Genomic DNA, 25,376 nt, shown 5'->3' with positions numbered 1-25,376 from the left:
ATGTAGGAAAACATTTCTTTGAGCTTCTGATAGTTAAAAGAAAGCAATCTTTGAGTAGAATATCAGAGGAGCTAGTTAATGGTCAATTTTTCTCGACAGTTGTGTTAGGATTCCTGATAAGGAGTGTTAGTGCTTGGCTTAACAAAAGCACCAGAAATCGAAGGCTCATGTAGAGGAGACACAGACAAGATAATCTAATGGGTCTCTTTTTGTCTCCAGCTTGTTCTGAGCAGCAGAGAGCCCTGGAGGGGCTGGGATGGGCTGTGAGGCCAGGCTGATGCTGCTGTGGGTTTGCCACGCTGGCTGTGGAACACGGAGGGGAAACTGCCTCCCCCCTTCCCTGGGTCACCTATCCACAACCCAAACAGTGGTCAGTGTGTGCCCAGGGTAACGTGAGAGATGTCAATCAAAATCATAAAATCTGCTTTCCTGACATCTCTGAGGCTTCCAAGGGGCTGGGCCATGGGGATTTTTCAGGGCATTTTTTGTTGCCCAGCACAAGGGATGAGACCAAGGAGCCCCAGCTCCTGCCGGCTGCTGTTGAGTGATGCCAAAGCTGCATCCAGGAAGTGGTTTGAAATGTGCAGGCAGGAGAAAGGTGCTGGTTAGTCCTGGGAAAGAGCAGGATCCGTGCTACTTATTGGGTGCCATCTACTGGCACCTCACCCGTGGCACTGTTTGCCCGGGGCAGTCAGTGCCCAGCCTGCAGGGATGGTGAGGGTGGGCTCCCTTTGCTCCTCCAGCCCTGCACTCCCTGCCCCTTGTAGGGCAGGAGGAGCCTGGCAGCACCTGCTGAGGGTGGCATGTGCCAGCCAGAGCTGGTGCCACCAGGATCCATCACACACAGGCTGGATCTAGGCTGCCCTTGGCTCTGTCCTGTCCTCCCCCTGGGGCTGCCCCAAGCACTTCTCTACATCCCAGGTGACACATGGACATTTATAAAACCTTCCTCCCCACCAGCTCGGTGCCTTAATCCCCCCACCAGTGTTTAGGCATTGCTTGGAGATGTGTGTTGGAGCTGGATTTAGGGGCAAGGGGATGAGGGCACAAGGGGCTGGAGCAACTTTTTGTTGTCCCCTGAGCAGTGTGTGGCAGACAAGGTCTGGAAGGCTGATTGGCAACCTAAAGCCACAGTGCCATGCATCAGTGACTCCTGCCGAGGTCATGGGGGCTGATGGCCCTGCCCCATACACACCATAGGCCTTGGTAGCCTTAAAGCTGATGGGTTGGGATTTGTCTTCAGGTGAATTCTTCCTGTGACTTGTCCTTTTGGCTTTAGGGCTACAAGGGGAATTTAGGGCATGGGGTATGGTTATACCAAGATGTGGATCCTTTCAGGGCAAGGGACAAGTGAACATCTTGAAGTGTTTATGTTTAAAGAGGGGGAAAAAGAGTTGTTCATGGAAATGGTGCTTTGTAGGAGCAAGTGGATTGAATTCAGCCCTTTTTAATGCAATTTAAATAATCAATGGTCTATTCAATTACAGAAATACTTGGCAGAGCTCTAAATAGGTCACATCTGTCTTTAAATTGTTCTTCAGGTAAATACCTCACTGTGTGGTGTCACATGGACCAAATTCTGTAAGAGCTGCTGTCTGGGAGGGAGGACTCCTTGGCTGTACATGCAGTTATCCCCAAAACTCTGCACCTGGTGTGCTCTGACCCATGGATTTACTTGATGGATTCCTTAGGAAGGCCAGCCTCGTATATTTTGGGTTATCCAGCTCCCAAAGTTTGCAACCCTGAGGTTGCTGGCTGTAACTGGACAAGGCCAGGGGCTTTGTTGGCAGCTTCTGTGTTGCTCTCGGGGGCCAGGATAGAATCCTGAGCCCGCTGTGCCCCAGGAACTCATCTCGGGAAAGGGGAAAACAAAAACACCGACTTTTGTTGTGGTGACCAGAGCCTCGAGGTTACTCGCGAGCAGGAGCCGGGCTGAGGGAGGGAGGCAGGTGGTGCTGAGAACGCTTTGTTTGGGAAAGTTTTCCTCATTGTGTCCAGCAATTCTTCTGAGATGATCCTTCCTGTGGGCTGAATCATCGTCTGGGCCAGTGCTGGCTCTCGGGCTGCGGCCCCGCATCCTGCACCCTGGGGACACCCACAAGGGCCCAGCACCCCTACCATCACAGGATCACAGCCCCTGGGTTGGAATAACCACCCCTGACTGTCTCCCTCAGTCTTTGGGGTCTGTTTTCCCCAAGGAAGCTCACAGGGACTCATGCATTAGTGCACAATTCATTCCTCACCATCCCTCTCCCCGCTGAGAGGAGGCTCACAAACAAACTGCCAAGGCCACCCTGGTGGGGTGTACGTGTGTTTGGCCACTTCCTCACATAATTTCCACATTATTTGGAAGCCATCCTTAATTTGTCTAATTTTTAACAGCCCCTGGCCTCCCTACCTGTGGGGCTGCAGCAGTGCAGGGCTGGGAGGGCTCATGTACACACGGCTGGCACTGCCTGCCTGTTTGATCTCAAATGCCTCTCTAGCAAACTTCTGGGGGTTTTTCTGGTCACTTGTAAGTAAACAAGCTTCTGTCCCCATTTGTCTTCTTGGTGAGTAATGGAAACCAAGTGGGAGAAGATTTCTGTTCCCCGGTGTTCCGGTTGCATCTCTGTGGCTGTAATTTGATTTTACATTGCAAATTAAACAATACTTGGAAAGATGCAAATCACAGCGGAAATAGAGGTGGCTGCTGCTAAGTGGAGTAAGCGGGGGTGTTGCAGCTCCTCTGTGCATCTGTGGGGGTGTGCAAAACACCCCATGGCTGGAGGAACACGAGAGGTCACTGAGAGTGTCCCAGGGGACTCGGTGTGTTTCAGTCCTCGCTGCCTTCAGGCTGCTGATTTCCCTTGTTCACTCAGCAGAATGAGTTTTGTCTCTTTGGACAGCAATCCATGTGTGAGTGTGTAGTGTGTGCCCTGCCATGAGTGTGCAACTCTGTGTACAATAAATGACCTGTAAAAACCAGGATGTGGATTTACACTCAGTCTTCTCCCTGAAGCTTGCTGCTTAATGGAATATAACCCCTGGCTTTGGGAATTACCCCATATCTCCTGAATTTCAGTTGTTTTGTGATAACAAATGTGTTGATGTGCGTGTGAGGCAGAAATGGGGAAGGTTCTCCATGGGGCTGTCTGTGTGTTTATGGGAGAACAGATCAGGAGCAGCCCTGGAGGGAAAGACTCGGGGTGTTGGTGGGTGAGAGGCTCAGCCTGCCCCAGCCATGGGCACTGACCCAGAAACCCCCCCTGTGCTGGGCTGAGCCCCCAGCGTGGGCAGCAGGGGAGGGGGGGATTCTGCCCCTCTGCCCCTGTGCTCAGGTGAGACCCCACCTGCAGAGCTGCCCCAGCCCTGGGCAACAGCAGCAGGAGGACGTGGAGCTGCTGGAGCCAGGCCAGAGGAGGCCACGGAGGTGCTGCAAGGGCTGGAGCCCCTCTGCTCTGGAGCCAGGCTGGGAGAGCTGGGGGTGCTCCCCTGGACAAGAGAAGGCTCCAGGGAGAGCTCAGAGCCCCTGGCAGGGCCTAAAGAGGCTCCAGGAGAGCTGGAGAGGGACTGGGGACAAGGCCTGGAGGGACAGGACACAGGGAATGGCTTCCACTGCCAGAGGGCAGGGCTGGATGGGATCTTGGGCAGGAATTGTTCCCTGGCAGGGTGGGCAGGCCCTGGCCCAGGGTGCCCAGAGCAGCTGGGGCTGCCCCTGGATCCCTGGCAGTGCCCGAGGCCAGGCTGGACAGGGCTGGGAGCAGCCTGGGACAGTGGGAGGTGTCCCTGCCATGGCAGGGGTGGAATGGGATGGGCTTTGAGGTCCTTTGCAGCCCAAGCCATTCTGGGATTCTGTGATAAAAATTCAGTAAGAGAAGTGAAGGTAGAGAGGCTTTTGGGCCTCCCAAATGCAGGGAAGATCCTGCTCCCTCCAGCCGGAAAGCCCCGAGAGCAGCAGCCAGTCCCTCTCCCAGCCCCTGGGAGAGCCAGCAAGATGCCACACGGAGAAAGAAAACAAACCTGTGACGACAACCAGAGGGAAGAAAATAAACTTTAAAGCTCAAAACACTTCCCCCAGCTGTAAAAACAAAGGCCAGCAGTGACCAAACACGAGCACAAAGGAGAGGCAGGAGAAGGGGATGGAGGATAACACAGTCAGGGCTTTCTAAAGGTCATCAGCCTGCAGGACGAACCCACCATGTCCCTTGTCCCCAGACTCTTCAGGCCAAACCTATCCCTGTCCCTCATCCCCAGCCTCCTTCCAAGCCTGACAGCCCTGCAAGAAGCAGGATGTCAGCGAGGGTCCAAGGGATAATAGTGCAGGGAAACAGACCAAGAATAACACAGGGCTGAGTCAGACCCACAACAGGTGTCAGAGGAGTCGCTGTTCCTCACTGTCCCTCGGATCAGTTCTGTTCTGGAGGGGCAGCTCTGCTCCCTTCATGCAATAGACACAGAGACTCAGGGTGAGGTGACAGTGGGGACCACAGCCAGGCTGGCCAGCCCTGCACTGTGACAGGGTGACGGGACCAGGGAGAGCACAAAGGGATGTCCCAAAGCTCTGAAAGTAGCTCCACCACAAGGAGGTGGCCACCCAAACTTGTGGTACCCCCTTTACCACAGGTGTTGCACAGCACAGTGTCTGTCATTACAGAATCACGGAGAGGTTTGGGTTGGAAGGGAGGCGAAAGCCCATCCAGTGCCACCCCTGCCATGGCAGGGACACCTCCCACTGTCCCAGGCTGCTCCCAGCCCTGTCCAGCCTGGCCTTGGGCACTGCCAGGGATCCAGGGGCAGCCCCAGCTGCTCTGGGCTCCCGGGGCCAGGGCCTTACTACTGTCTTGGGAAGGAAGGGGCTCTGAGCTCTCCCTGGAGCCTTCTCTTGTCCAGGGGAGCACCCCCAGCTCTCCCAGCCCGGCTCCAGAGCAGAGGGGCTCCAGCCCTTGCAGCATCTCCGTGGCCTCCTCTGGCCTGGCTCCAGCAGCTCCACTCCTCCTGCTGTTGTTGCCCAGGGCTGGGGCAGCTCTGCAGGTGGGGTCTCACCTGAGCACAGGGGCAGAGGGGCAGAATCCCCCCCTCCCCTGCTGCCCACGCTGGGGGCTCAGCCCAGCACAGGGGGGGTTTCTGGGTCAGTGCCCATGGCTGGGGCAGGCTGAGCCTCTCACCCACCAACACCCCAAATCCTTCCCTCCAGGGCTGCTCCTGATCTATCCATTCTCCAGGAGGAGCACAGCCCAACAATTCACTACTGGTGTGAACCTTGGCACCCTGAGTCAGGTCCTTGGCCATGTTCTGGACACAGGGAATGGTGGCTGTGACCCAGTGCCACCATGGGCACCCTCTGCAGTCATTTTGCAAGGCCTTGATGAGACTTGGACTGGCCCAAGTCATTAATTTCCTTAATGATGACTTAAATAGAGGCAAGCTTTTATTTTGATTACCATAAAATCACTCTGTGAAATGCAGTGGGGACCTTCCTTTACATTTGCAAATATGATTCATGTCTAAAGTGAGGGATGGCCAGATTTGCTGGTTGGGTTTTGTTGGTTTTTCCAAAAGTTCCTCACCCCTGTGCTGGGCACTGGTTTGTACATTTATTATTGCATATAATTATTACTGGTTTTGCACATGGTGGGATTGTTGGGGTGTCCTGAGCAGGGACAGGAGTTGGACTCAGTGATCCTTATGGATCCCTTCTGGCTCAGGACATTCCAGGATTCTTCTTCTGGGATGCCACACCAGCACCCCCAAACCAGCCCAGGGGCTGCCATGGAGCCTGCCCTGTCCTTTGAGAGTAGGTTCAGTGATGCCAGAGCATCTTCCAAAAGAGCAGGAGTTGCTAAAGAGCTTCTTTGACTTTTTTCCCCTCTTTCTCGCTTTGTTTGGTTTTGGTGTAGGTTCAGTTTCTCCCCATGGTTATCCCTCATGGAAAGCCAATGGGGAGTAGATAATTTTCCCCTACTCCTTCCCTGGTTCCCTCCTATTTTTCCCCAGCCCCAAACATTTCCTAAACACCATCTGTGTGTGCAGAAACTGCTGAACTGGAATACAGTGTAGGAGATGCTGAGCAGAGGAATTAACAATCACCAAAGTGGTGGCATCAGCTTTTTGAAGTCAAAAATTATCCCTGAGTGCACATTTGGGGAGGGGGTGGCAGTAGCAGGTGCTTCCCTGGATCAGAGCTGTGTGTGGGGTGGATGGGCCTGCCATGGTTTGGGTGCTGGGTTGATTGATCATCACAAAGATAAAGGGGCAGAATCTGCCCCAGAAATCGTGCAGGGATCTGTGAGTTTATTGTGGGTGCTGTGTGTCCCCAGTGAGGGATGGTGATGTCAACAGGCTCTCCTGTGCCAGAGCATCTGTTTATGGAATCCTGGAATATCCTGAGCTGGAAGGGACCCACAGGGATCATCAGTGTCTGTCCCTGCACAGCCACCCCAACACCCCCACCCTGAGCAGCCCTGGGAGCTCCTGGAGCTCTGGCAGCCTTGGGGCCATTCCCTGGGGAGCCTGGGCAGTGCCCAGCACCCTCAGGGGAGGAACCTTGCCCTGAGCTCCATGCCAAGCCCTGGCCCAGCTCCAGCCCTTCCTGGCCTCCTGTCCCTGTCCCAGAGGGAAATGCCACCTCTCCCATTTGGTGCCCCTGGACAGGTGAGGAGGTGGCAGCGCATTCCAGCCCCCTGCCATGGCAGGGACACCTTCCAGTGTCCCAGGGTGCTCCAAACCCCATCCAGCCTGGCCTTGGACACTTCCAGGGCAGCAGAACAGCTGAACCTCACTGTCCCAGCAATCAGCTCTGGTCCAGCCTCACATTTCACAGCCGTGAAGGGGATAAAACATCCCCTGACCTGCCCCATGAGCAGAGCCCTCCAGGGTGGCATTGCCAGGGACCTCGTGCTGCCCTCCAGGTGTTCAGGGTGGGTTTTTTTATCCAACCCCCCCTTATTTTTATTTTCATTGTTTTGTTGTGCACCGGGAAAAGGAAGTGAACAAATTGTATGGTCCCCTCTACAATCGACGTCCTGTAAACAGCTCCCGGCTGCCTTCCACTCACAGCTGTTTTTTCCTATTTGGGGGTGGATGGGGCTGGTAAATAAACAGGAATTCTGGGAGCTGCTTCCAGCATCCCCTTCTCCCTTGCAGGGGCTGTGCCAGCACCTCAGAGCTGTTCCTGGGGGGTGCCAGGGTGGGTTGTTCCTCACTGAGTGGAGCAAACTCTCCTCAGGAAAAACAACTTTGCTGGTTTTCCTGAGACTAAAGCTAATTACTAGTCAACTAATTTTATTGATTTCCAATCCCTTTTAGCAGAGATTTTGCTGTGGGGCTGATTGCCAGAGCGATTAGCACACAAAGCTGCTTAATTTGGAAGTGTTTATCAAGCAGCCTTCTGTCACCTCTGCTTCAAATCAAATTACAGTGGCACCGGTGGCACTGTCTGTGGTGGCTTGTGCTGTTCCACCCCCGAGGGAGGCAGGTGGAGTTGGGCTTCTTTGCCTTAAATAACCATGGCAGGCTGTTTGGAACTAGGTGGTCTTTAAGGTTCCTTCCAACCCAAACCATTCCATGGATCTAAGTATTCCATGAGCTGGAAAAGCTGCTGGCTCTGGGGTTTTTACTCCCAGCTGCCACCACATCCTTGTCCTGCTCCAACACTTGGGCTGTGGCTGCAGAGCTGGAATTTCCCTCCTGGCCCTCAAATCCCCACCATTGGCATTGTGTGGTCTCTCTTGAGGATGGAAGATGCACCTTCATGGCAGCCACAGTTGCTTCCAAACCTCCTCCAGCCACAGGAGGGATTTGGCCTAAATATTTTTAATAGAATTTAAAAAAAAAAAAAAAAAAAAAAGCAGCAAGTCTGGCCCAGTCGTTTTGCTGGAATCAGATTAGGGAGGGCAGATTGTGGAGGCCAGGGGGAGGGAAAGGCTGAGCCTGGCTCAGTCACAGCTCCAGCAGCACAGAGACACCAGCAGTGTCCCCCAGTGTCACCCCTGGGGCTGCTGGGAGGGTCCCTCTCTGCCTTCTGCTCCTGACAAGTGAAAACAAGGTGCCTTTGAGACATTTCGAGTCACAGGAAGAAATCCCAGAAATTCCTCCCTGGAAGGGTGGGCAGGCCCTGGCACAGGGTGCCCAGAGCAGCTGGGGCTGCCCCTGGATCCCTGGAAGTGTTCCAGGCCAGGCTGGATGGGGCTTGGGATAGTGGAAGGTGTCCCTGGCCATGGCAGGGGTGGCACTGTGTGGGCTTTGAGGTCCCTTCCCACCCAACCTTTCCATGATTTGAGCCTGCAGCAAGCACTGCAGCTTTCCAGCACTGCATCTTCTCCTCAGGGTATCTCTTGGGACAGGATTTAAGAGCAAAAACTCTGTATTTACTTTACAAATGATATCTGAGAGGGTTCAGGAGCAAAACATGCCATTCTCCATCCCTGCATGTCCTCTGGATCCAGAGAGATGGCTGCACACCCCTTGAGCTTTGCTTTGAGCAAGGCAATTGTTAGGGACTAAGCTTGTTCTAAAAGACCTTTCACAGAATCCTGGAATATCCTGAGCTGGGGACACACAAGGACCATGGAGACCAACTCCTGACCCTGTCCCATTCACACAAAGGTTGTGGGGTCCTTGCCTGTGTCCAGGTGGTCAGAGCCTCCAGGGCCACATTCCCTCCCACACCATCTCCAAGTGCTGTGCTCAGACTGGGGTTCAGAGCTCAGGGCACACGGACCAGCACCTCTGCCCAGATGGGTCTGGGGGCTCTGGTTGTTGAAACCAGGGCAGGCTCTCCAGGGCAGCTGGAAGGCACAGGCTGGGAGCTGAGCTGGAAGGATGTGGAATGTGGGATGGATTGTAAAACCCTGCCCCCTTTCAATGCTTTTACACAGAATCCTGGAACAGTTTGGGGTGGAGAGACATTAAAGCCCATCCAGTGCCACCCCTGCCATGGCAGGGACACCTTCCACTGTCCTAGGCTGCTCCAAGCCCTGTCCAGCCTGGTCTGGGACACTTTCAGGGATCCAGGGGCAGCCACAGCTGCTCTGGGCACCCAGGGCCAGGGCCTGCCCACCCTGCCAGGGGAGAATTTCCTCCCAGTATCTGAGGTAAATCTGTTCTCTTTTAGGTAAAACAGGTCCCCTTTCCTGTCACTCTCCTGTGCTTTCTTGTCAGAGCTGTGTGTCCAAAGTGGTTCCATTCCTCCTGGATGGGAACAGCTGTCATGGCTCTGTGACACTGGACACTTGTCCATAGCCTTTACTAGGGCTCATTGCTGCACTAAGGATGCTTTTTCTGAGCCTAAATGTGGTTAAATTATTTTTATCCCTGCTGAAGCTTAGGACAGCTCTTGTCTATCAGCTCTTCTTGGCTGTGGCAGGAAAACCGTGAGGAAAAAAAATGTCTGTCTGACAGCTACATCTTATTCTATTAGTATGTTTTAATTAGAACATGAGCAAGAAATGTGTTATGAATATTCATGCTCAGGGTTATTAAAATGCACAATTAATCTGTACTCAGTTTAATAACTGTATTAATGGAGAGAGGAGGTAGCTCCTATTTTTGTCATTTCTCAATTGGAAAGTGTGCCTTAACTTGGGTAGCTGGGAAATGGGGTTATTTTAAAATCAACTTGGCTCCTGCCAGCAGCATGGGCACGTGGGTGTCTCCAAAATTCACACACCTCAGGGTGGGAGAGCACTGGAAGGGTGGCAAAGCCAAGCCCTGCCAGGATGGAGCTCCCTTATGCAGACAGAATTCAGCTCAGTGCCAATGGAGTTTTCAGCCACAGAATCACAAAATCCCAGAAAGGTTTGGGTTGGGAAAGACCTTAAAGCTCATCCAGTGCCACCCCCTGTCTTGGAAGGGACACCTTCCACTGTCCCAGACTGCTCCCAGCCCTGTCCAGCCTGGCCTTGGGCACTGCCAGGGATCCAGGGGCAGCCCCAGCTGCTCTGGGCACCCTGGGCCAGGGCCTGCCCACCCTGCCAGGGAACAATTCCTGCCCAAGATCCCATCCAGCCCTGCCCTCTGGCAGTGGGAGCCATTCCCTGGGTCCTGTCCCTCCAGGCCTTGTCCCCAGTCCCTCTCCAGCTCTCCTGCAGCCCCTTCAGGCCCTGCCAGGGGCTCTGAGCTCTCCCTGGAGCCTTCTCTTGTCCAGGGGAGCACCCCCAGCTCTCCCAGCCTGGCTCCAGAGCAGAGGGGCTCCTGCTCTCAGAGCATCTCTGTGGCCCTTTGGCCATAATCTCTCTTTGGTGACTTGGATTTATGGGGGTTTTTGCCAGCCCTGTGGGTTTTTTAAGACAGCAGATGTGTCCACAAGTATGGAGCAGTTGGGGTCCAGAAGATTCTCAGGGGATCTCCATCTCACCTGAGGCAGCTCCTGGGCAATGCCCAGAGGCAGGAAACACATTCCCAGGTGCCCCAAAGTGCCTCTGACCCTTCCTGGGCACCTGGGTCACCTTTGCAGATGCTGGGGTGCCCTTGGATGAGCCCTGGGACTGCTAAGCCCTGTCCTTCCCACCCCAACTTCCCTCTCTTCCCCCCCTTCTCCTTCCTCTCCCTCCACTCATGTCCAGCCTGGCTGCTCTGTGTTCCCAGAGCAAGGCTGTGGGACTGTGTTTGGGTGACATTGTGCCCAGGGGCTTTGTGAGTGGAGCAAACCCTGCTGATGGGAGCTTTGCCAGACACACCTGCCCATGGCCAGACACTGGGGTTTTGCAGGGCTGGCTAAGGGCATTTGCTGCCAAATTGTAGATCCTTAGGAGTATCTACAAGGGAGGGGAGAGTGGGCTGGCAGGGAATGTAGGACAGATGCCAGACATTGAAAGAGGGCAGTCTGCTTTTTCCTGGCTTCATCCCAGAAATCCCTGAATTCCTAAAACACCTGCAGGTGCTGAAAATAGGGAGATTTTTTGCTGTCACTTTTCGAGCCAGTAGCTGCAGCTTGGGGAAGGTGCAAGACTTTATTTTCCAGGAGACATCAGACAGAGCTGGCATGGGCACATTCAGAGGTGCTTTCAGAACCTTGGGATGCTCTTGCTGCTTTGGTGGGAGAGTGGAACCTCACTTCACCTTGGCAGCCACAGGAACTACCTGGAAGGGTACAAAAAACCTTTTGCGTTTCCTTGGGGGTTATAGAATCCCAGAATCCCAGACTTGTTTGGGTTGGGAGGGACCTTAAAGCCCACCCAGTTCCACCCCCTGCCATGGCAGGGACACCTTCCACTCGCCCAGGTTGCTCCAAGCCCCCCTCCCCCCCCAGCCTGGCCTTGGGATCCAGGGGCAGCCACAGCTGCTCTGGGCACCCTGTGCCAGGGCCCCCCCACCTTCGCAGGGAGGAATTTATTCCTGAAAGAAAGGCTTGGTTTGCTGTGACCCCATTTGGGGTCAGAAAGGGGCCAAGGAGGGGCTGGGGACCTGCCCTTGCTCCGGATGAGTGGCTCATCCTCTTCAGTTACTGTTGGAGCACTCAGGGGTTTGCCCTCCCCAGGCTCTGTGCCATGGTGGTGGCACCACAGGGTGCAGCAGCTCGTGCCAGGGGTGTGTCCTTGTCCAGAGGATGTGTGACCCTCACCCTCAGCCTTTGCCCCCTGTGCCACTTGCTGTCTCCTCTCCTCCCCTCCTTGGGGAGACCAGGCAAGGGTTTACTTTTATTTTTCAGGAATTTTGGCACAGAATCCCAGAGGGGAGGAGGTTGGAAGGACCACAGTGGCTCATCTGGGCCCATCTCACAGGGCACAGGATTGTGTCCAGACTGTTTTAGCATAACTCGAGAGAATATCTGAAGGGACATTCAAGGGAGGAAGACTCCACAACATGAGGAAAATTTCCCTGGTCTTCCAGGCCCCCTATCTCTCTCCAGAGTCTCCTGAACATCCTCTCCAGGCATACTCTGGCCTGGGAATGCTGCTCTGCTGTTGGGGTGGTGGCAGGACTGAGGGCTGTGGGAGAAGTCACGGTGATCCAGGGTGCCCCAGGACCCCCAAAGCCCATCCTGCGTGGGGCAGGGGTGGGTGGGAGGGTCTGGACCCCCACGCCTTGGCTTCCCCTCTGCCTCTGAGGCTCCTGGGGTTCCTCATGGGGACTGTGGTGCTGCAGTCCTTGTCCTTCCAGCCTGAAGGGACCATTTTTCCAACCATGTCCGAGGCTGCTGATCCTGCTCATGTCTTCTCCCCGACCCTTGGGGAGCTTTAAAATCACCCGTGACAGCAAAATGACTCAAAGGAGCGTTTCTGCCTCCTGCCTCACCAGGGTTTGCAGGGATTGCAGATGAATTGCTTTGGAAAAACACATTAGCAAAGCAAAAGTTTATTCTAGGAAGTAGGAGGTGGGAGAATTGGCAGTAATTCTCCCTAGTATCCAAGGTATTATTAGAGGCTTATCCCTGCTCTGCACAGTAATCACATTGGAAATTTTTGATTAGAAAACAAAATCTAAATGAGAGTTATGAATATTCATTAGGTGTGAAGATTAATATGCATAATTATGCAAATTAGACAACAATTAAACACCAATTCTCTGGGGAAATGATTAACACAAAGGCACAGAAATAGAAGGATGTAATTTGAAAGAAGTTTCTGGTTAAATGAACAGTGAGGGGAGCGGAGGAGACAAATCTGAGGCATGTTTGCCATAATAATCAGCTTTGCCAAGCAAAATGGGGGTGAGCCCTGACCCCCTGCCCCCCATCCTTGCTGCCACTCAGCTCCCTGCTCCCAAAAGGGCATCCTGGGGCTCCTGGAGGTGCCATCCCCCGTTGGAAGAACCATCACAGGACGGGTCCCCAGAGAGCCACAGGGCCCTGGCGCTGCCACAGGGCGATGCTGCTGGGAGAGCCTGGTGTCACACCAGTATGCCCCTGGTGGGGACAGAGGGTGTCCATGGGTTGGGAAGTGTCCATGGCTGGTTCACCCTCACTCTCAGCCTTCTGCGGATCTGGAATTTCTTCTGTCCAACCCAGCAGAGTTCACAGTGTTTGTGCAGCACCTCAAAAGATGATGGATGCCCCCACCCTGCCCAGACCCTCTCAAATCCCTGGATTTGCCCCCTTAGAACACCAACTGCTGCTCCCCAGCCCCTGGTCACCCACTGGAGCAGGAGATGGAGCAGCACAGTCAGAGATCCTGCAGCTGAGTCAGGTCGAGGCTGTTTTCCAGAAGGTTCCGTCTGTGTGGTTGTGGTATCAGCTGGAACTGTAAGAGCTGTGCTGATGCAACATCCCAAGGTTTTTGTGTCATGGTGGACATTCCCAACTCACTGAAGGGGCTCCAGGAGAGCTGGAGAGGGACTGGGGACAAGGCCTGGAGGGACAGGACCCAGGGAATGGCTCCCACTGCCAGAGGGCAGGGCTGGATGGGATCTTGGGCAGGAATTGTTCCCTGGCAGGGTGGGCAGGCCCTGGCACAGGGTGCCCAGAGCAGCTGGGGCTGCCCCTGGATCCCTGGCAGTGCCCAAGGCCAGGCTGGATGGTGGAAGGTGTTCCTGCCCAAGGCAGGGGTGGGATGAGCTGAGTGAGGTCCCTCCCAGCCCAAACCATTCCATGTTCTCCCAGTGCCCTGGGTGCAGCCCCGGAGGTGCCGCCTGCGTGGACTTGGCAGAGGATGAAAGGAGCCGAACGCCAACCACAGCCAGTGCAGAAACATTGCAAAACCTTCTGCCTGCTCCTCTGCTGCTTTGGGCTGGATCCCTTTGTGCTGAGGATACTCGGGGAGGGCTAAAGCTGAGAAGGCTGGGTGGGGGTGTGCTCTGATGGCCCCACTTCCTCAGGGGGACCTTGGGGGGCTGAAAGAGCAGCCCTGGACAGGTGACTCTGTAATGTTGGACCCCCAGCAATTCCCACCTGAGGATTTCACCTCTGGGCACTCTTTCACTCTGCCCAGGTTGAATAGAGTGTGGCCCATGATCTTGCATCACCATGGGCAAAATTCAAGTCCTGCTGGAGCAATCAAATGGATGCAATGTGGTTTTGATTTATAGCTCAGTCCCTTTCACTGCCGCTCTCCGGGGGAAGGAGGTTCGTGGGTGCTCTCTGGAATAAAGGAGTTAAAATACTTGTTTCTCCTCTTCCCACTGTCCCATGTTTTGAACCATTTCCAGGCTGTGGTGGGATGTGCTTTGAAGTTTGTGGAATAACTCCCAGTGAGAGTGGGAAGGTGAGGAGGCAGAGGGGAGGCTCGGTCACGCCAACTGGAAGTGGTTTATTAATGAAAATATTGTTTTGTTTGTAGAAGGAAGAGTTAATTTTACAAGAACACCTTTGAGGCTTTGCTGATAAAGCAAAGAGTAACCTTTGTTCTTCCTGTTTTTCGGTAGGCTTGGATGAAAGGCCAGGATCAGGTTCCTGGGGAACGGCAGATCAAAACAGCTCCACGTTTGACCAAGGAAGGGTAAGGACAAAGCGCAAACACCAAGCTCCAACCAAAACAAACAGGGTCTTTCCCAGGCCTTTCAGAGCCAGATCTAACCCTGGAACAGCTTTTCTTGCCCCATTTTGGACATGGGTTCTGTGAACTCTCTAGGGTGTTCCCCATCCCATTCTCCCTAGGCTTTGCTGCCTTGAAGTTTCTCTTCCAAAAACCTCTCCCAGACCTGCACTGGGATGGGCTCCTGTGGCTGCTCAGGCATCTCCCTCCCTGCACCCAGTGTTGGTGTGGGGAGAGGGGACCCAGGGGGTGGGACAGGTCCCCAGAGGAAACACAGATGGGTGGGTCAAGGGATCTGAGTGGGTTGAGTGATCCCATCTGATGGCAAAGCTTCCTGAGCGTCCACCCCACAAAACTTTGGGAGCCTGAGGAGGGAATCCCTGCAATCCACCACATTGTCTGGGGCATGGAGAACTTGGGAAGGTTTTGCAGGGAAGGAGTTGAGGCTGCAACACTCAAAACTGGGGCCTGAGTATGGGAAGACAGAAATGCACAAACTTCATGGAAATTGTGTAATTTTTGTTTTAATGGGTTTGTGTGATTCATTTTTGCAATGGCACCTTTCCCTCCCCTCCCATCAGCAGCAGAGCTGGGGGATGTCATGTCAACTCTCATTTGTATATTTAGAATTTATGTATTTATATAAATATATCTAAAAATACATATTTATATTTATCCAGCCTTTTCCTTTCCCCTTCACCCCCCTGGTTCAGGGAGGGGCTGCCTGGCTCTTGCCTGGTGGGTGTCAAAGAGCTGTCAGCATGGAGCAAAGCACGGTTCCATGTCCCCTCTTGCCATTTTCCCTCCCAACGGCCTCTGCACTGCCCAGCTCTCCCTTGGCACAAGGATAAAATCCTTCCCGTGACCTTTTCACAAGGAGCCTTTGGCTTTGCCCCTTCCTGGGGGAGGCTGGGCCCTGCCAGTCTTGTGTTTTGTCCCCCTGCTGTGTGTGACTGTCACCTGTTGTCCCAGCAGAGCTATGGTGAAGGCCCCCACTACGGAGAGCACCGGGACCTGCCATCCCACAACAGCATCTCCTCGTCACCGTTCCTGGGAGCTGGACTCGTGGGTGAGTGCCTGCAGCTGCCTGCCAGCTCCCCAGGCCAGGGGACACGTGCTGGGGGAGTTGATGTTCCCTGTGCTGGACCTGCTCCAGGTGTTCTCCAAGCTGTGGTCCAGGGAGGTGGTACCCAGAGGGTTCCATCAGTGCCAGCTGTGCCAGCTGTTTTTTGTGTATGGTAGCACCTTGAGGCAGGGGTGTCACCTCCAGGTTGATGCCCCCCAGGATAGGCTGTGTGCTCCTGGGAGCTGGGAATTAGGGGTGGAAGAGTTGCTTATTGTTGAGGATTTAAGGATTTGGGATGACCCTACTTGTGTGGAGAGGTGGCACCAGATGATCCCACCATGGTCACTTCCAACCAGACCCCCTGGGTGACTGTGACATCCAAGGGGCTGGTGGCTGTGTCACTTGCCAGAGAGCTGGGGGTGCTCCCTTTGCTGCAGTGGGACTTAGAGGGACCTCTTCCCATATCCTGCCAGGCTCCAGCAGTCTTGTCTGGCCCCTCCATCTCCAGCTCCAGGCAGGCAGCGTGAGGAGCTCAGGGATGGTGATCCCGTGTGACTGGATGCGTGTGACCATTCGCCCAGTCACCTCTCCCAGCTCAGGGGTGGGAGGGGAGATTAAGAGCAGAAAATATCCCTCCTGGAGGGCTTAGAGAGCTCTAATGGCATTAGGTCAGGAATTGGGGTTAGTCCTCCCCATCTTTGCCCACGCAGGGGTGGTTAAAATGCTCCAGCACATGTGGAAGGAGTGGGGCCGGGGCAGGGTTAAAAGAGAGGGGTAAGAAAAGGGAATTTTGTTTGAAACAGAAAATTCCCCAACACAAAATCCCCCCTGTGGATGTGGTGGCAAAGGGGAAGAGCAGAGCAGGGTTGTGCTGGGACAGGAGCAGCCACATGTTGGCCCCTCCTGGCCTGGGTCAGGGCTTGGGGCTCACTGTGAGCTCTGCCTCCCCCTTTCACCCTTTGTGCTGTTGGGGACAGTGTTTGGGTGTCCCTTGGGGATCTGTGCAGGGGAAGAGCCTTTCTGAGCAGCTCCCCCTTTCCGTCTGCAAGGGAGGATCTTCCTTCTCCCTCTGTGCCCCGGGAGGATGTCAGTGGAGCACAGAGGAGTTTTTGGGTAGGACAGGAGAGCCTTGCTGCAGCTCAGCGGGGCTCGGGGGGGATGTGCGTGGGGGGACCCATCCCAGCCCATCCCATCCCACACCTGGGGCCAAGGCAGCCCTGAGAGTTTCCAGCTGAGAAGGAGCTGCCTGGGGAGGAACACGGAGGTTTCCCCTTTGATGTGTGCGGGGAAGACGCCTCTGGCTGCCTCTCCAAGCCGAGGCTCCCTGCGAGCCCGACCTGTTCCTGGCACATGGGGCCTCCCTGGGGGATTCCAGTGGCTCTGGGGGCCCAGGGTGAGCACTGACCCTGTGACCAGCAGGACTGTGGCCCCACTCTGACCCCAGGCTCAAGGGGCTGTGTCTCCCCAGGGGGGTCAGGGGCAGCACCAGAAGCTCCACCACTAAGGTAGGGAACAAGCAGGGGGGAAAGGTTCCTCACATTTCCAAGTCCCTTTTGTTTCTAAAATTGAATGTGGTTAAAGTAGAAAGCATCGATTCTGGGAGCAGGTTCCAAAATACATTAATCAATTTTCTTTGTATAATCAAAGAATCACAGAGTGCTTTGGGTGGGAAGGGACCTCAAATCTCATCCAGTGCCACCCCTGCCATGGCAGAGACACCTTCCACTGTTCCAGGCTGCTCTCAGCCCTGTCCAGCCTGGCCTTGGGCACTGCCAGGGATCCAAGGGTAGCCCCAGCTGCTCTGGGCACCCTGGGCCAGGGCCTGCCCAGCCTCAGAGCCAGCAATTTCTTCCCAGTATCCAATCTAAACCTACTTCTTTGCTCATGTGCTGGAAAGGAAGGGCATGGGGAAGTGCAGGGGTGGAATTTTCTCTTCCTCTTCTCCAAGCTGCTTCTGAAAACTTTTAGAGTGGCAAATTTCAAAGGGATAAGGGAGAGGACAGGCAGGAAAATAAAATAATGCTTCTGTAGAAGCAGAGGAAAAATGGGAGGGAAAGGGGGGTTCTGGAAATGTGTCCTCCTGTCTGCTGGGCCCTGGTTGCCAGCAAGGTGCCCCTCAGGGAGGGAATTTCATGTTAATGGAGTGGTTGAGTGGAACCAGGGAATTTCAAAATCTGAGGAGGTGGAGGGAGCAGATGAGGATGACCATGTTGGGGTTGTTGATGGATGAAAGGCGTGTGAAACATCTAAGCCCTTCTCCAAGATCAGAATTTTTATCTCTTTCCCACTCAACCTCTATTTCTTCAAGGAGGATCAGGAGCTGTGGGAAGAACCATTTTGGGAGCAGCCTGGATGCTCTCTGTTGGCAATGGTGGGTTGGGCCAGTAGAGAGGAAGGCTGAGCTGAAGGGGCCCCCCAAAGTCAGCACTGGGGCTCTGAGCACTCAGGGTGATGGTGGTTCCTCCTGGGACCCCCATCCTTTGGATTTTGTGTTCCTGCAGTCTGTGCATGTCCCAGGGCCAGGCTACAGCCCCCTATCCTCTGGGGATGGGCTTTAGGGACAGGGAGCACTTTCCCCAGCAAAGGGACACTACAGCAGGCAGCACTTGTTGAAGAAATTGAGCAAATGGTGATTTCTTGTCTCATTTTTCCACGTGGAAAAGGAGGCTGTGCTCTGACTAGTCTTTGGTGGGCTGAGGAGCTCCTGCCAGCCTGAGCTTTGAAGCTGTGATCACATCCCTTCCAGGGTGGAGCCTTCCCCTGCCCCTGCAGTCTGGTGGCACTTTGAGGCCCTGGAGATCCTGAGGGGGATCCCAGATGCAGCCAGTGCTCACCCTCCTGCATAAGTCCTGTCACCACTCAGACTGATCTGACAGGAGCAGGGAGCAAGGAGAGAAACTGGGAGGCTGCAGGGTGGAGTGGCCCTTTGGCTAAGGGAGCTGTGGAATGTGTCCATCCAGATTTCTGTCCTTCCTTGCTGGGAGCTGGTGTCACAAACTCCATGATAGGCAGCAAACTCTGTGGGATAAGCAGGGCTGGAGGGATCTGCCTGGCCCAGGAGAGAAGGAAGGCAGGTCTGAGTTTGAGGGAAGCAGGACACTGCCAGCACATCCCTGAAACCCCTGCAGGCTGCATCCCTGCCCTTTGTTCCTGTCCTGGTTCGGCCCTTTGGTGTCCCCCCAGCCCAAGCCCTCTTCCCCTGTTCAGGGTCCCCCTCCCCAGCCTGAGTCCCCTCCCAGGGGCAGTGAGGAAGGGGCTGCTCAGCCCCTGGGGTGGAGGTGGGGGAGTACAAAGCTCTGATTTAATCCCTGTTGTTCCCTGCAGTGGCCCCAGGGAGAGACAGTCACTGCTCCTCACCCCAGTCCAGCCTAGTCTCAGAGTGGTGACCTTCTGGATCACAGGGTGCACACCTGATCCAGAAGCAGTTTGAAAGGCAAAGCACTGAATTCTGCTCAGCTGTTGAGTTTAAGCTCATGGATGTTCTTTGGATGAACGTGGGACACGATGGGAGCTTGGTTTTAGGAAGCGCCTTCAGCACAGAGCCAGGAGGGGCTGCCCTGACACAGCTCCTGGGGGAGATGCTCCCCCCAGCCAGGGCTCCCACAGGCTGATGCCCCTCCTGCTCTCATTAAAGGCACAGTGTGAGGGGAATCTTCAGTTACTGCCTCAGCCACAGCTTCAGCTCCACAGGTGATGGGGAAAACCAGAGCCCCTCAGGACGGACTGGGCAGGGACCTCTGGGCTGTGTTGCACTGGATGGAATAACCTAAATTTGTCAAAACAATAAGAAAATAAATTAGAAAGTTTTCAAAGGAGGGACACGGAGCTGGGGAAGGGGCTGAGGAGCAGCTGAGGGCACTTGGCTCCTTCAGCTGGAGCACAGCAGACTGAGGGGAGGCTCCTGGGGGGCTGCAGCTCCTCCCAAGGGGAGGCACAGGGGCAGGGGCTGAGCTCTGGGACAGGGACAGGAGGCCAGGAAGGGCTGGAGCTGGGCCAGGGCTTGGCATGGAGCTCAGGGCAAGGTTCTTCCCCCCAAGGGTGCTGGGCACTGCCCAGGCTCCCCAGGGAATGGTCCCAAGGCTGCCAGAGCTCCAGGAGCTCTCAGGGCTGCTCAGGGTGGGATTGTTGGGGTGGCTGTGCAGGGACAGGGGCTGCTGTGATGATCCCTGAGGGTCCCTTCCAGCTCAGGATATTCCAGGATTCCATGATTCTAAACCCCTGAATGGAAACACCATCAGTGCTCTGAATGAGAAGCATCCCAGGCTGCTGGGTTGGGGGCTTTGAACCAGGTGAGCAGGTGCAGGACCAATGTCTGAGCCCTCTATTGCTCTCTCCTCCAAGTTTCCCAGCTTTGAGCCTTTGGTGCTGCTCCTGGAGGACAAGGAACCTCCTGGGGAGTTCTGAGCTGCCCAGCCTGGAGTGGGGAGAGGTGACAGGAGCATCCCTGGCTGTCCCAGGTCGGTGCCAGGACACCACACTGACAAACCAGCTCGGCTCATCCCAGAGGATGAGGAGGGTGAGGAGGGCTTTTCTTAGTCGCCAATTTCACAATTTACCATTCCTCTTCAGCAGGGACAGGCGGGGAGTGGGGTGGTTAAACAGCAAGGAAACTGATAAGCCATAACAGATTTCTTTCTAGTAATTATTTCTAGTAATTAGCTGCCTTTCAGAGCAGTGTTCCTAATCGGGTGGGTATTGTCAGTGACTGTAGATTGGGGTCTTCCTGGACAATGGGTTTAATCAGGGGGTGGTCGCTGCTCCTGGTTTTTTAACTTCTTTTTTTCCTCCCCCTTTTAAATCCCTGGCTGTGTTTTGCCTCCCCTTTTCCCCCAGGCCAGAATTCTAATGGAATTCTAATGGAATTAGCAGTGTGGGGCTGGGGGAGGTGCATGGTGGGTGGTGGCTGTGCTGGGGCTGGGGTGATGTGGGGGCACTGGTTCTGCCAGTGGATGCTGGAAAAACTTGTAGGCAGCATTTAAATAGTTTTTCTTGGCCTGTCAAGGGCAGGGCCAGGACTTGGACTTCGATGATCCCTGTGGATCCCTTCCAACTTGGGCTGTTCTGTGATTCTGTGGTCTGTGAGAAAAATGGCAACCCATGATTTATTATTTAAAAGCAGTTTGCTCCAGTGGAGGTGAGATGCTGCCCTGATCCAGGGTGCCAAAGCCAATCCCTGACACTGCCAGAGTGGGTGGGAACCTCTGGGGAGAACAGTTTATATTTTTCCACCTCATCTCCAAGCTCAGAAGCAGATGTGCACTGGAGGAGTGGCACAAACAGCGTGGGGGGTTCCTCTGGAAAAGCCCTGGGTGAGGGCAGGACTGGGGGAGGCTTCCCAGAGCCCCACACAGCCAGATCCTGCAAGAAGGAACATGCTGGGAGAGGAGAAAGGCTGGGAAAGGCTCCTTAGGCAGGACTGGAGGCAGCACAAGCAGATGGGGGGCAGGAGAAGGAGCTGGCAGGGGGAAAGGCAGGAGGGGGATGCCAGGAAGATCTGGAAATGCTGAATGCTCTCAGCCAGTGTGTGGGTGCAATGACTCAAGGTGCCTCCACTGTGCTTCACCTCCTTTCCAAAGGAAATCCCTTTCCTCTTTGAGGATCTATCTATTCCCTCTATCTTCTCCTCTTCCTCCCACAAGATCCCTTCATGTCCATCTGCAGGATTTCAGTAATTCTCCTGGGAGCAAGGTGGGGTTTGGGGAGATTCCTGGTAGGTTCTTCCCAAGTTACTGAGACTTGTCTCCATCCTGGTCCTTTCCTCCTTCCTGGGGCTTTGCCACCTTTCCTGGTTGGTGCCTTGGGCTGTGGTTGCCAAGGGGTGACAGGGTGGGTCTGGGCTTGCCACCTGTGCCATCTGCATGCCCACAGACACAGCTCCTTCTGCTGGCAAGGTCAGCCTTTCCTTGCCCAGCTTGTGCACCTTTTGAATTTCAGCAGGCTTAGGTACATTCCAATCCATAAAGGTGTCATTCTTCCTTCTGCCTTGTTTTCATAGACAGTTAAATGTAAAATCTCTTGTGCTGAGTTTTTTTACTGCTTTTTCCCTTGTTATGTGATGATGGAGGGTGCAGGAGGTGGGACTGGCCAGGGCTGCCCTCTCTTTGCCAATGTCCCCCATCCCATGGGGCACCCACGGACTCAAGGGTGCAGCAGATGATGAGTGAGGAATGAGAGACATCCAGAAAAGGTTGTGGGTTTGGACCAGTGCAGAGCTGCAGTGGGTTCACAAAATCCTGGAATATTCTGAGCTGGAAGGGACCCACAGGGATCATCAGAGCAGCCCCTGTCCCTGCACAGCCACCCCAACACCCCCACCCTGAGCAGCCCTGAGAGCTCCTGGAGCTCTGGCAGCCTTGGGACCATTCCCTGGGGAGCCTGGGCAGTGCCCAGCACCCTTGGGGGGAAGAACCTTGCCCTGAGCTCCATGCCAAGCCCTGGCCCAACTCCAGCCCTTCCTGGCCTCCTGTCCCTCTCCCAGAGCTCAGCCCCTGGCCCTGTGCCTCCCCTGGGGAGGAGCTGCAGCCCCCCAGGAGCCTCCCCTCAGTCTGCTGTGCTCCAGCTGAAGGAGCCAAGTGCCCTCAGCTGCTCCTCAGCCCCTTCCCCAGCTCCGTGTCCCTCCTTTGGGCACTCTCCACCAGCTTTGGATCCTTCTGATCTTGTGGTGCCCAAAGTGCCCCCAGCACTGGAGGTGAGGCTGCCCCAGGGCAGAGCAGAGTGGGACAATCCCTCCCTGGGCCTGGTGCCCTCCAGGACAGGGTGGCCCTTTGGGCTGCCAGGACACAGCAGTGACTCAGATCCAACTTGGGACTGACCAGGACCCCCAGGTCCCTTCCCACAGTGCTGCTCTCCAGCCTCTCATTGCCAGTCTCTCCCTGCACCCAGGGCTGCCCCATCCCTGGGCAGGATCTGACACTTGCCCTGTTAAACACGACATGGTTGGGGATTGCCCAGTGTCCCTTCACTTTCCCACACACATCCAGGAGCCCCCTGGTTCAGCCCAAGTTCTCTGGTGATGGCAGAGGCTGCTGGATGGGGTTTGGAGCACCCTTGACAGTGGAAGGGGCCCCTACCCATGGCAGGGGTGGAACTGGATGAGCTTTAAGGTCCCTTCCAACTCAAAGCATTCTGTGATTCCCCACTGCAGTCACACAGGGAAGCTGCAGTGTGTTATCCGATGTGAGACCTGGCTGCTGCTGTCCAGCCAACCCCTCCTGGCATTACCCTGCTTTTCCTCTGCTTTAGGAGTAATCAGAACCTGCCTGATGCCACAACCTGCTGTGTCCTTTGTGCCCGTGGCTGGTGCTGCAGTGGATCGAGCTTTTAAGCTCTTTTAGAAATTAGGTCATTTAGGAGATCCATTCTCTGACATTCTGACCTTTGTTTACTTAACATTTAAGCCTCTGAAAGGAAATGGCAGCAGCACCCAGAGCCTCCTGCTGTCACTGCATGGAGGGAGGGGAGGCTGAGCTGTGCCAGGACCTTCCCAGCAGGAATGGGGGTCTGGGGTGTGGGGGTCATAGTGGGGGAATCCACTCTAAAATTTTTGGGCTGAGTTCATGACCTCCATGGTAAGGTTGCAAAATGAGCAGCCTCCTCTCTCTTCCCATCTGGCACAGGAATGATAGAATCCTCGAATATCCTGAGCTGGAAGGGACCCACAGGTCCGTGAGTCCAGCCCCTGCCCAGGGGTTCCAGATGTGGCTGCCCCTGGATCCCTGGAAGTGTCCAAGGCCAGGCTGGATGGGGCTTGGAGGAACCTGGGATGGTGGAAGGTATCTCTGCCATGGCAGGGGCTGGAATGAAATGGGCTTTAAAATCCCTTTCAACCCAAATCACTCTGGCATTCTCTGGTCTCTGGGCCCTGGGCTTCAGGGGGGATGGTTTGAGGCATTTTTGCTTCCCCTCCGCTGTTGATCTGCTCCCCAAAACCTCTTAGTGGTGTGGGGAGGGTCCTGCCAGCCCAGCGTCGCCCCAGTGCATTAACCTGCATCTTAGTGGCCTTGGGGCTGGCTTTAGGCTAAGCAGATTGGCAAAATCCTGCCCCTCCCAATTTTGCTCACTAAGCCAGACCACAGGCAGGATGTGATCTGTGATCCCCTTTTCAGGACGGGTCTGGGGGTGAGGGCTGGTGGAGTGCCTGTTCCCCACTAGAGGAGTATCTGCTTTTGTTTAGAGGGATGGAGAGAATCCCAAAGGACACTGTAGGCACAGCACTGAACCATTCCCTTCTCCCTTCCTTGTGTCCTTTGCTGCCCTGGCACCCCTGGGTGCTGCTGGCTGGGGCCATGCTGTGCCCAAGGCGGTGACCATGAGGCAGGAGAGTGCCAGGATGTTTTGGAGAGGGAACATCCCAGACAGTGTCTGGGCTCCTTTTTTTTTTTGGCCTTTAAAAACTTTATTTTCAGCTGCATGTGTGCAGGGTCAGGTGGTTGTGAGAGAAGCCCTCATTGATCCTGAGTGCCTGGACAAGGCAGAATGGCTTCCCACTGCCAGAGGGCAGGGCTGGATGGGATCTTGGGCAGGAATTGTTCCCTGGGAGGGTGGGCAGGCCCTGGCCCAGGGTGCCCAGAGCAGCTGGGGCTGCCCCTGGATCCCTGGAAGTGTTCCAGGCCATGTTGGATGGGGCTTGGAGCAACCTGGGACAGTGGAAGGTGTCCCTGCCATTTAAGTGGGTGGCACTGGATGGGCTTTAGGTTTCTTTCCACCTCAAATCCTTCTGGGATAACTTCACAGGGACACTGGTGGCACGGGGCTGTGCCCACAGATCCCAGCTGGCTGTGAGGAGCAGCAGGTTTTGGGAAGTTGAACCTCCCCCAGGAGAGGGGCAGAAGGTGCCCAGTGCCCTGTGCAGAGCAGGAGCTCAGCTCTCGTTGGCTGGGATTGCATTTCCTGCTGTCTGGAAGGCACCCCCAGGGTCTGTCGCTTGTCCTGGCCCTTGGTATGCTCCAGCCCTGCCCCTGCCCCTGCCAAGTCCAGCCGGGCCTCGGTGTCTGCAGGGAGCTTTTGGCTGTGGGCTGACACTGCCACTTTCCATGGCCACAAACACTCTTCTGTGCCACTGCAGCTCTGGGTTTTTGGGGGTTTTGGACCTGCTCTCAGTGAACTTAAAGCAGCTCCTGCTTTAGCACAAGCTTTTCAGGCTGTCCCTTCATGGGAGGGCAGGGTGAGCTGCCTTATGGGAACAGGATTTGTCCCTTGGCAGGATCTAGGTGCCTGGTGGCAAAAAAAAAAACCCTTCACTTCCTTCTTACCCCAAACCTTGTTATTTCTCTTCTCCTTCTGCAGGGAAGAGCAGTGAAAGAGCCTCATACTCCACGTTTGGAAGAGACACAGGGATGCCAGGACTAAATCAGGTAATGATAAAATGCAGTGAGATTTTCTGCTTCATTTACTGGCTCCTGAGAGTGAGAGTCTGGTAATGAAACCAGCCTGGATTTCCATCTCATCTCCATGCACGAGGTCCTGGGAGCCTCTGCTCTGCTCCAAAACCTCTGTGGAGTGTTGGGGGCTCATATTGTTGTGTGCTGCTGGCTCAGAGGAGTTGTCAGAGGTTGGAAAATGTTGGTTGTAGCAACCTCTCACTTCTTTCCCAATCTTCTTCAGCCTTGCTCATTTTGTTATTGTTGCTCCTCATTTGAGTGACTGTCAGGTGGAGCTTTGGTTTTATGGTGGGGCTGTTGGTGCAGGACCTGCAGCAGGAGCTCTCTGTCCAGCCTTGGGCCAGCAGCAGGAGGACGTGGAGCTGCTGGAGCCAGGCCAGAGGAGGCCAGGGAGATGCTGCAAGGGCTGGAGCCCCTCTGCTCTGGAGCCAGGCTGGGAGAGCTGGGGGTGCTCCCCTGGACAAGAGAAGGCTCCAGGGAGAGCTCAGAGCCCCTGGCAGGGCCTGAAGGGGCTCCAGGAGAGCTGCAGAGGGACTGGGG

The 25,376-nt window shown here is 55.0% G+C and overlaps 1 protein-coding gene across 10 annotated transcripts in view; it reads left to right on the top strand.

Annotated features, from left to right (window-relative positions):
• The window catches only part of TCF3 (transcription factor 3), an 81,962-nt gene that overhangs the window by 27,868 nt on the left and 28,718 nt on the right, over window positions 1-25,376 (top strand). For 7 of the 10 annotated variants that reach the window (XM_059870171.1, XM_059870167.1, XM_059870168.1 and 4 more), the window contains exons 4-6: window positions 14,281-14,354; window positions 15,363-15,459; window positions 24,742-24,809. In XM_059870171.1, coding sequence (XP_059726154.1) covers window positions 14,281-14,354; window positions 15,363-15,459; window positions 24,742-24,809 — 239 coding nt within the window. The remainder of the gene's footprint in view (window positions 1-14,280; window positions 14,355-15,362; window positions 15,460-24,741; window positions 24,810-25,376) is intronic. The other 3 variants (XM_059870172.1, XM_059870165.1, XM_059870173.1) reach the window with 1 other exon arrangement.

The sequence above is a fragment of the Haemorhous mexicanus genome, chromosome 29, assembly GCF_027477595.1.
Source record: "Haemorhous mexicanus isolate bHaeMex1 chromosome 29, bHaeMex1.pri, whole genome shotgun sequence".
NCBI classification, from domain to species: Eukaryota; Metazoa; Chordata; class Aves; order Passeriformes; family Fringillidae; genus Haemorhous; species Haemorhous mexicanus.
Note: the sequence above shows the minus strand (reverse complement) of the source record. Positions and strands in the feature narration are given on the sequence as shown.